The 10,962-nt window shown below is 43.2% G+C and overlaps 1 protein-coding gene across 1 annotated transcript in view; it reads left to right on the top strand.

Annotated features, from left to right (window-relative positions):
* The first annotated feature begins 7,164 nt into the window (after positions 1–7,164).
* LOC137300164 (tumor necrosis factor receptor superfamily member 16-like) overlaps positions 7,165–10,962 on the top strand; it is a 149,541-nt gene continuing 145,743 nt past the window's right edge. The window contains exon 1 of the mRNA XM_067969242.1: positions 7,165–7,344. Within this exon, the coding sequence (XP_067825343.1) occupies positions 7,276–7,344 (69 nt within the window). The 5' untranslated portion in view covers positions 7,165–7,275. The remainder of the gene's footprint in view (positions 7,345–10,962) is intronic.

Below are 10,962 nucleotides of genomic sequence, written 5' to 3'. Positions count from 1 at the left end.
TGCACTGTCAGAAGTGCCGACTTTCGGATGAGACCTTAAACCGAGGCACCGTCTGAGGTCTCAGCTGGATGTAAAAGATGGCATTGTTTTGAAGAAGAGAAGGGAATTCTCCCCGGTGTCCTGGCAATTATTTACCCTCAACCAACATCATTAAAATAGATTATCTGGTCATTACCACATTGCTGTTTGTGGGACCTTACTGTGCATAAATTGGCTGCCGCATTTCCTACATTACAACAGTGACTACACTTCAAAGGTATTTTATTGGCTGTAAAGAGCTTTGGGATGTTCTGAGGCTGTGAAAAGCACGATAAAAAAGTAAGCTCTTTCTTTATACACGAAGAATGGAGGCTAAGGCAAGTTTTAAAGGGTGGTACCACTGGAACTGTACGCTAGTAAGGAGTGAATCCCTTCAGCAGAGGAAGAGGAAATGAAAGGATTTACATGCATATCTAAATTTACAATAATTACAATTTTTAAAATTAGATACTAATCAGACATGTTTTCTATGCATGCTAAGTTGTAAAGGCTATTGTGGAGTTATCCTAGTATATCCTTATGTATACGAAAAAATTAGTAGAGGCTAAGTACAATTTTAGTCAAAAGCATTTCAAAACAAAAAAAGATAGTAAATTTAGTACAGTGTTGTATTTCAGCAAGTAGGACATTAATCTATTCCTCCTAAATTATGCATAAGGCTTGTTCAACTCACATAAATCTCAGAGAAACAAAGCATCAAACTGACAAAACTCAGTTGACTGGATGATTGAGCAACTCTTAGCTGGGCTGCCACAAGTGTAGATGGGAGCAGAAAATTGCAAAGGGACATTGATAGATTAAACAAGTGGGCAAAACTGTGGCAGGTGGAGTTCAATGTGGGAAAGTGTGAGGTGGTCCACTTTGGACCTCGGAAAGATAGATCAGTGTATTTTCTAAATGGCGAGAAGCCAGGAACTGTGGATGAGCAGAGAGATTTAGGGGTCCATGTACAGAAGCTAGTGGACAGGTACAAAAAATAATTAAAAGTGCTAATGGAATGTTGGCCTTTACCTCAAGAGGGCTGGAATACAAAGGGGTGGGAATTATGTTACAGCTGTACAGAGCTCTGGTCAGACCCCATCGGGAAGTACTGCATTCAGTTCTGGGCACTGCACCTCAGGAAGGAACTACTGACCTTGGAGGGGGTGCAGTCCAGATTCACCAGCATACTAGGGCTAAAAGGGTTAAATTATGAGGATTGATTACATAGACTAGGTTTGTATTCTCTTGAATTTGGAAGGTTAAGGGGTGATCTAATTGAGGTGTTTAAGATGATTAAAGGATTTGATAGGGTAGATAGAGAGTAACTATTTCCTCTGGTGGGAGAGTACAGAACAAGGGGGCATAACCTTAAAATTAGAGCTAGGCCGTTCAAGGGTGATGTCAGAAAGCACTTCTTCACACAAAGGGTAATGGAAATCTGAAACTCTCTTCCCCAAAAAGCTGTTGAGGCTAAGTCAATTGAAAATTTCAGAACTAAGATTGATAGATTTTTGTTAGGCAAGGATATTAAGGGTTACAGAACCAAGGCGGGTAGATGGAATTAAGATACAGATCAGCCATGATCTAATTGAATGATGGAACAGGCTCGAAGAGCTGGATGGCCTACTCCTATTCCTATGTTCGTATGTTCCACTGGTTACTCTGAAGAATTAGGATCCATAGATCAAAATTAAAACAATATTCTACCAATGTAAACTCTAAAAGACATTGACTGTAGCAACCATTGGGGAAAAATGCTGAGCCATCATTAATGGCTAGGAAGTGGTGTCACAAAAACAGTTAAGCAAATTTCAAAGAACCAGATTATTCTTCAAAATATGTCCTAAGCATTTTTGATTTCCACCATTAGCTGATGAGAGGACAAGTGGAACTCTGAAAGGATTAAAACTGTATGATGGTAGAATTTGATTGATCTGCATTCTACAGAAGGTCAAGGCTGATGTCGTCAGTCAAGCGATTCAGCATGTTTTACTGTCCTCGGGGGTATAAAGACAACATAATCTAATTAGATGTAAATTTTTTGTAAATGAGAATGGCAGCAGCTCTGAGTTAGGCAAAGCGTGCAATCAGCTTGGACACTTCTCCCACTAAACTGTATACAGGGAATGAGTTAACATAGAAGGCCGCTGAAGAGGACAGTATAATTGGGCTCAAGTGACAATTTCTGAAGCAAGAAGAGGCTGGAGAAATATGGTGACAAGGCAATTAAGTGGTATTGATACATTAACAAGGGATGGACTGCTGGACCGAATGGTCTTTTCCTGTTCTTAAAAATTAATTACTTACCGTGTAAACAAAATCAGTCAATCTGGGACCTTCTTGGTCTTCATAGGTCAGCTACACAATAGATAAATGTCCTCTTTGTTCAGCCTTCAGAGGTGCTCACTCGTTTATTATATGCACAACACACAATAGTCTGACTGTAAGTTTAAGGCAGTAATTCAGGTGTGGAATAAAAGCAGAAAATGCTGGTCAGTCAGCAGCTATGGAGAGAGGAACTGATAACCTTACCCTCCTCTCACCACAGTCTGACCTGTCGAGTCTTTCTAGCATTTTCTGTTTTTACTTCAGACTTCCAGCATCTGCAGGATGTTGCTTTTTAAAAAAAAAAATTCAGGCGAGGAGTCCTGCTGAAATTCGTGACCTCAGGACTTCTTTCTCACAGTTGTAACTGGTTGCCAGACAACTATTATCCCATGCTACAAGGAACCTCTCAGGTGTGCTTTTCATGGACAATTAAACCATAGTGTAAATAGATTAAATGTAATTTTAAAAAATTCATTTTTGGGAAATTGGCATCGCTGGCAAGGTGGCCGTTTATTGTCCATCCTTATTTGCCCTTGCGAAGTGAGCCGCCTTCTTGAATCGCTGCAGTCCGTGTGGTGAAGGTGCTCCCACAGTGCTGTTAGGTAGGGAGTTCCAGGATTTTGACCCAACGACGATGAAGGAACTGTGACATATGTCCAAGTTGGGATGGTGTGTGACTTGGAGGGGAACTTGGAGGTGATGGTGTTACCAAGCAAATTCAGAAATTGTGTAGGGGCAGTGACCCTGGGGGGAGAAACAACAATCTGTGGTATCAATAGCCTGTCGGTACTCACTGTCTATGGCCTCACACGAAGAATAGTCAAGTAGACCAGATATCAGAGTGAACTGGGTATCTACGCAACACAACCAAGAGTCAGCATCTTCAAGCGAGGTGGGGAGCAAAGGGGACACAATTGGAAAATAACTTTTTTTTCCTTTGAAACGACTTTAGGGAGCTCAACAACAACAATAATAACTTGAATTTATACCTTTAAGGTAGTAAAACATTCCAAGGTGCTTTACAGGAGCAATTATCAAACAAAATTTGACACCGAGCCACATGAGAAAATATTAGGACAGGTGACCTAAAGCTTGGTCAAAGAGGTAAGTTTTAAGGAGCGTCTTAAAGGAGGAGAGAGAGGTGGAGAAGTTTAGAGAGGGAATTCCAAGGCTTAGGGCCTAGGCAGCTGAGGGCACGGCCGCCAATGGTGGAGCGATTAAAACCGGGGATGCTCAAGAGGCCAGAATTGGAAGAGTGCAGAGATCTCGAAGGGTTTTAGGGCTGGAGGAGGTTACAGAGATAGGGAGGGGCGAGACCCTGGAGGGATTTGAAAACAAGAATGAGAATTTTAAAATCGAGACCTTGCCAGACCGGGAGCCAATGTGGGTCAGCGAGCACAGGGGTGATGGGTGAACGGGATTTGGTGCACAGGACTTGGTGTGAGTTAGGATATGGGCAGCAGAGTTTTGAATGAGCTCAAGTTTATGGAGGGTGGAAGATGGGAGGCCGGCCAGGAGAGCATTGGGGTAGTCAAGTCTAACAGTAACAAAGGCATGGATGAGGGTTTCAGCAGCAAATGAGCTGAGGCAGGGGCAAAGACAGGTGCTATTGCGGAGGTGGAAGTAGGTGGTCTTGGTGATGGAGAGGATATCGGGTTGGCAGTTCAGCTCAGGGTCAAATAGGATGCCAAGGTTGCGAACGATCTGGTTCAGCCTCAGACAGTGGCCAGGGAGAGGGATGGAGTTGATGGCTAGAGAACGGAGTTTGTGCCAGAGACCGAAGACAATGGTTTGGTCTTCCCAACATTTACTTGGAAGAAATTTCCGCTCATCTAATACTGGATGTTGGACAAGCAGCCTGACAAATCAGAGGCAGTGAAGTGGTTGAGAGAGGTGGTGGTGAGGCAGAGCTGGGAGTCATCAGCGTACATGTGGAACCTGTTTTCAGATGATGTTGCCGAGAGGCAGCATGTAGATAAGAAATAGGAGGGGACTAAGGATAGATCCTTGGGGGATACATGAGGTAATAGTGCGGGAGCAGGAAGAGAAGCCATTGCAGGTGATTCTATGGCTAAGACTGGATAGATAAAAATGGAACCAGGAGAGGGCAGTCCCACCCAGCTGGACAAGGGAGGAGAGACACCACAAAAGTCAATTAATAAGAAATTGTTTTTCTTTTGTAGAAAACCGCACACCGTTTCATTTTGTTACTTCGTGCTTGCGTTATTCCGGAACTGTTTTTTTAATGCACTTTGACACAACAGGTTTAAAGCAATGCTGGAATATCCCTATGTGCACACTGCTGTAGTAAATTTAAAGGCCCCACCCACACCGGGTTAATCGACTTATCGCTGTTTCGAACACACAGTGAAAGTACACGTGTCCATTCTTCCAGGTAGACTTTCTCCCAGCTCATTCACAAACTTCATTGCTGGTGTTGAACATTGTACATTCTACCCCGTAACACTGCCCTTTTATGAACATCCCTTTCTTCCTGACGATCTGCTGATGTATGATGTACTTTGATACGTCTGGTAACATCTCATGGCAAACACCGAATCAGCCCTGTTAGCAGCACCACCTTCCGACAGGACCCCATTATAAAGGCCGGTACAGTCCGCCCACCTGGAGGAGATTGTACATCATTTTGAAGGGAAGAATTCCATGTCACTTTAGTGAGGGGCTGCCCATTTCAAGAATTACTGTACTTGCCAGGGGCCGATATAAAATGTATCGTAAAGTGGAATTATGTTTCCTTATTTAGCGCCATAAACAACGTGTTTGGTGTTTAATAAATGACACCCATCTAAACAACCAATACCCGACCTGGAGTCCTCCTGTTCAGGGTTAGTTTCGCACACTTATATACCACGGCTGGGGTTTGGGGAGAGATAATTAGAGGCTTTAATACAACAAGTCATTTCCTTCAAAACGTCCTGGTTCAGATTTCCTGGCAGAGGATGATTTAGAGCCGCCCAGAATTTAGAGTATTGTGTTTGCACTGGCCAAACAGTGAACAATGAACAGATTAGCAATTGCAATATTGAGAGGAGCCGCAAAACTCACCAAACACTGGGATCTTAACTACAATAAACAGCGTCAGATTCTTAGAGAGCGGTGCAGGGGACTCCCCTGTGTAAAATTATACCTACTTAAAAGGGCTTCATTATACACAAAATTAATATTTATTTAACTTTTTTCGATATTAAAAGTTTTAGTCCATGAAATTGTAAAGTTGCTGATTGGCACACAACACAAACTCCGCTCTGCTGCCTGTCTGGGGTCCCCTCACTCCCTGCCCCACGTCTACTCCCCAACCCCCCGGGTATACCTCTGTCCCCCGGCCCCACACCTCCCCCCTACACTGCATTGGCAGCAATTACCTAACGGCCAAGTCTGACTCACTCAGCTACCGACCCAGTCGGACTAAACCTCCCTGCTGTTTTCTGCAGGCCATCATGAACAGCAGGTCTACACCTGTTGCCAGGGGCCTTGACCCACAGTCCAACTACAGGCAATCCACTAGTTTACATGAAAATGTTCTTCACTCCCCTACCCAAGACCTTTGACCTCCGCTGGAGTCCAGTTCTGCCAAGGTCCCCATCCAAGCGGTCATTTTAATGTGTGAGTGAATAATTATAGACTGCGGCTACCATGACAGCTGAGCTTGATTCTGCCCTTATCACTGTCACTGGATAGGCATCAGGACTGGAAACACTAGTTGATTTCCTCTCTCTAGTTGGGGGGGGCACTGAAAAAATACTTTATATAGCGCCTTTCAGGGCCTCAGGAGGTCCCAACGTGTTTTACAGCCAATGAAATACTTTTAAAGTGTAGTCACTGTTGTAATGTAGGAAACGCAACAGCCAATTTGTGCACAGCAAGATCCCACAAACAGCAATGAGATAATGACTAGGTAATCTGTTTTAGTGATGTTGGTTGAGGGATAAATACTGGCCAGGACTCCCCTGCTCTTCTTCCAAATAGCACCTTTCGATCTTTTACGTTAACCTGAGAGGGTAAATGGGACCTGGGTTTAACATCTCATGGGAAAGAGGGCACCTCGACAGTGCAGCACTCCCTCAGTACTGCACTGAAGTGTCAGCTTAGATTTTGTGCTCGAGTCTCTGAAGTGGGACTTGAACCCACCACCTTCTGGCTCAGATGTTACCAACTGAACCACGACTGGCACCTCAATTCAGGACAATTGTAACACTCGAGCTGCCGCCCCAGCTGAAATCATCTAACCCAGCACAGTGTGAGAATGGGATCTGGTGTGTAGGGGTCAGTTACACAGTGAATTCACCAAATAAGTTACGGGGCAGCTGCCTAGATAACCATATTTGTACACGGTGTTTTACATGTTGCAATATGTTAGAATTTGAACATAGGATTAACCATTAGCCTGCAATATGTTGGAGACTGTCTCTAATTTGTCTAAAATCTTAAATTTTGATTCAACACGCGGGGTGTTGTATAGAGAAAAACCTTACAACAGTCAGAAAATAACCGAAAACACGATACGGTACAGGGACTTTTAAACTCCCAAGAGCTGCTTGGTACAGTACTTGGTCAAGCGATGTGGATTTGGAGAACACACACGTCTGGTCGCAGTTTTAAAGAGGCGCGTTTCTAAATAACCTTCATTAAAGGCTTTCATTCCAGGGACTGTTGCTGACGATCTGGTTATGTCAGATCGCTTTGTGCGGGGAGGAGGTATGAATCCAGCCAGCCAACCAGTGGCAAGCTGGAAGAGATCATTTCAATGAAATTGCGGTGAGTGGAGCCCAGAGGCTCAGCCCTGGTCCTGCAGCAGTTAGTCTCTGGCTTTGAGATTTAGCTCCTTGCTGCAGCTATGGAGATGTAAAAAGGGTTTAGACCAGCTCATACAGTAAAGTCCAACGCAGCACACCCGGTAAAAAGGATATGAAGGCGATCTTAACACCAACAGGCAGCAAGATGGGAATCGTGCCGTACATTTTGCTTTTTGCAGCGGTAAGTGATACTTTTTGATTTTTTTTTAGGTGCTTATTCCAATTGCATTGAGATCCTGTCGCTTCCAACATAACCTGGGGGCTTATAAACTGAATGGCAGACGATTACAGTGCGAGTGTGGCGACAGGGAGCAGCGCTCGAAGCTGACAGATGCGAATAAAATCCACACGTTTCCCTCCTGCCTGAAATCACCGACACCGCGCGAAATCTACAGATAAAATAGACACCGAGGTTAACACCATTAACACCTCATTATACAGCAGATCATTTTAGGCGGAGTTCTCAGATATCAGATTTTAAAATAGACACAATCTAATCAATACAGCGGACTCCTGTTTGAAGTGAGCTTTTGCTTCTGAAGATCAGTGCAGATGTTACAGTTTACGGGAGAGATGCGCTCTCTCATGTTCTGAGGAGCTCTGCAATCCCATCAGGGAGAGAGCTAAATACAATGGAACTGACAGGAGAGGCAATCCGATCTTTGTCAACGACTTTCTGAAAACCTCCTTCGCGTTTCACCAACTCAGTTAAATCCACAGCGTCCTATTCACAAAATTTAACCGAGGGGATTGAATTATCTACAATCACACTCCAGTGTAGATTTCGGGGCAAACATGCAATTTAATTTTTGTTTTAAAGTGAAAGGCGGCCAAGCTCTCATTTGATCATCAGCATTTGGACAGGTTAAAAATTGCTTCATCCAGTTCCCGAAATCCCGTTGCCTTTTTATCTGTGCAGAAATAACGCCGTGTTGGCAAAGTTAAGAAAGTTATCAATTTGCTTTAGAACCGACCTGCCGCGTCGTTGATGGTTTCTGGTAGGATTAAAACGACATTTTCTGACATTACCCCAATTTGCCTTTGCCCTTTACTCCAGGGCGACGGTGGCCCTTTCTCTCTCTCTCTGTTACTTCGGCCCCGTTGATTGGAACCAGTTCAACTCTACGCAAAGAGCCGGCGCCGAGACCGGTGTCAAAGTCAATTACATTTTGATGCTTAAAATTGTCCTCAAACCTGGAGGGGGGGGGGGGCGGGGGGATGTACTATTTGTATCTGCTACCCAGAGAGAATTGGAGATTCCCAGAAAGGCATGTTATTAAGTTGGCTATCCCCCTTTAGTCTTGGATTACAAGTTTTTATACGCAGTTTGATTTTGAAATGACCAGCCTGAATGAAAAGGCTACCTCTCAAAGAGGCTTGTGCAGGAGAGAGGAGTGAGTGTGGAGCGAAGGAAAGATGAACTATTGGGAAATATTTTATCCTTCAGGGTTATTGATCTTGTGTTGGGAATTGTATGGAGTGGGAATGAATCAGTTTCAATTCTGTTCTCGGATCCGACAGCAGACAGGAGTGAGTGGCTTGTCACTGTGACGGTCAAAGTCCAGAGTTTCAGCTCATGGGCAGTCAGTCTGTGCGATTATATTGAAACAGAGCGGGGGAATTAAAATAAAACCAGCGCCTACTTCATAACAGAGACTCGTGGCTTATTTCACAGCAGAATGAATGCGAAGATGTATCAGAAAAGGGGCGGAGGGAAGACAAGCTGGATGTGCCATTTACATTAATCCATTGTATAAATGTTTGTACTATACCGGCATCAAGGGGTCGAAAAAAAGATTGAAAGGGAAAGGGCAGACACCAAACCGCAAAACCTGATCGTACCGAAAACTAGAATAGATGTATGAAATATAAAGGATGGGGCTCTGTCCGAGTTTTCTCTTTCAAAGCGCAACACATTTGTCCATTTTAAAGTCTAAATAACCTTATGATTGGGAATTGGAATCAGATCTTGACAATTTTCAAGAGGCGTAAATTGAGTTGGACTGTTCTTCAAAGTGCGAGCAGCTCCTGCAGACACTTTAAATCCATTCATTCATTGATCTGACCAGCAAGGGGCGCAATCGCAAGTGGCCTCGTTTAAAGATTTCCGAGAGGTGCAGACACACTGTTAACCGCGAGAGACATTGAAATACTGCTTAAAAAACTGTTTCCAAATCAGCATTTTTGAATAGCAGGTCAGTGGATGATCTAAACATAACATTACTTTATCTCAGCTCTCTGGACATAGTTCGTTTTGGCAGGTACCCTGCGAATTGGGTAAAAAAGGGGGCACAGATTCAGGGTTCTCATTAGATGAGCAAAAGCAGAAGTTATATTTAAAATAAATCACTGAGAGGATTTGCGGAACATGGAATGCTTTGCCAAAATTGGCTATTGTGACAGAGACCATAGCATCAGTCAAAAAGGAAGACTATAAAAAGACTGTGAAATGAAATTAGAGCACAAAGCTCCAGTTAAGGATCTAGCGGGAACCATGTAATGGGCTAATAGCGTCACTTATATGATTCTAGGCACCTCAGGCTGTGCGGCTAGTGACTAAAACTGGTGAAAATGTGCTGGTCCATACTATAGATCTGAGAAAGGTAGATGATTCATTTTTAGGTTGGCTGGCTCTTTTTGTTCCTATTTTTGTTGGTGGTGGGCTTGTAGAATGTGGAAACCAGGTTTCTCCCTCTCTACCCAGATCATGTGTTTCTAATCCTTTACTTGTTTGAGTCTGTCATCGCCTTTATCCCTAATTTATCTTCCACACTTTTTCACTTCATGTTTCCGATTTGAAGTAAAATTTTCAGTCAAAAGGCAACAATTAATAAACATATATTTGAAACTGACATTGTGAACATCCTCTGTGCTCCAGATTCCCTTCTAAATATGTAGCCTTTGTAATTATCACAAACCCTCCCTCAATCCCATAGTGCTTATCACCCTCCCCAATTTTATGGGCACCTGTAAGACCCCACAATGCCCCAACCTGGGCTTGTGAGAATATAAAAATATAGGAATGAGAAATAACCTTTTAGTCAATCTGGCTTGCTATCTCATTCAGGATCTGATTAGACCTCTTAGTCTAAATGCTTATCCTTCCACTCCCTGCTGAACCAGAAAGCAATTTAGTTCGCTTTTGAATATTTTAACAGAGATGTCCCATTGTGTCCTCCATTCTGGTGTCATCCCACTCTGACATTTGCATTAGCCTCACATCAGTATATAAATATTTCTTAGTATTGGTACATTCTGATTTCAATCCCAGTCAGTCTCTGTCACATTGGGCAGGATTTTGCTATAAAAATAATGGTGAGGCTAACAGCGCAGTTAAATGCGGAAATCTGGAAGTTGCTGTACCAGATGCCCTGTTCCTCTAAAAGCTACGCGAAAACAGCATCTCACCATCTGGCTCCCCGTTATTGAATGGCATGAAGTTCCTGTACTGATGTAGAGATGTAAACAATTTTACAACACCAAGTTATAGTCCAACAATTTTATTTTTAATCCCACAAGCTTTCGGAGGCTTCCTCCTTCCTCAGGTGAACGGTGTGGAAATAACATTTTCGAATCAAATTGTTTACAATTGTCAACCCCAGTCCATCACCGGCATCTCCACATCATGATGTAGAGATGGACTAAACTCACCAACAGAAGTTAAGTCAAATCATTTCAAGTCTAAGTACCATTTTAATGGTGTGGTAAGTCTTAATTACTGCCAAACAACCTCCGTGGCACTGAAAATTAACTTTTACAAGTGTGGAGTCTCATTCCTTCAGATTTTAATTATTGTTGG

Source organism: Heptranchias perlo, chromosome 30 (assembly GCF_035084215.1).
Source record: "Heptranchias perlo isolate sHepPer1 chromosome 30, sHepPer1.hap1, whole genome shotgun sequence".
Taxonomy (NCBI): domain Eukaryota; kingdom Metazoa; phylum Chordata; class Chondrichthyes; order Hexanchiformes; family Hexanchidae; genus Heptranchias; species Heptranchias perlo.
This window is presented reverse-complemented; position numbering and strand designations above follow the sequence as displayed.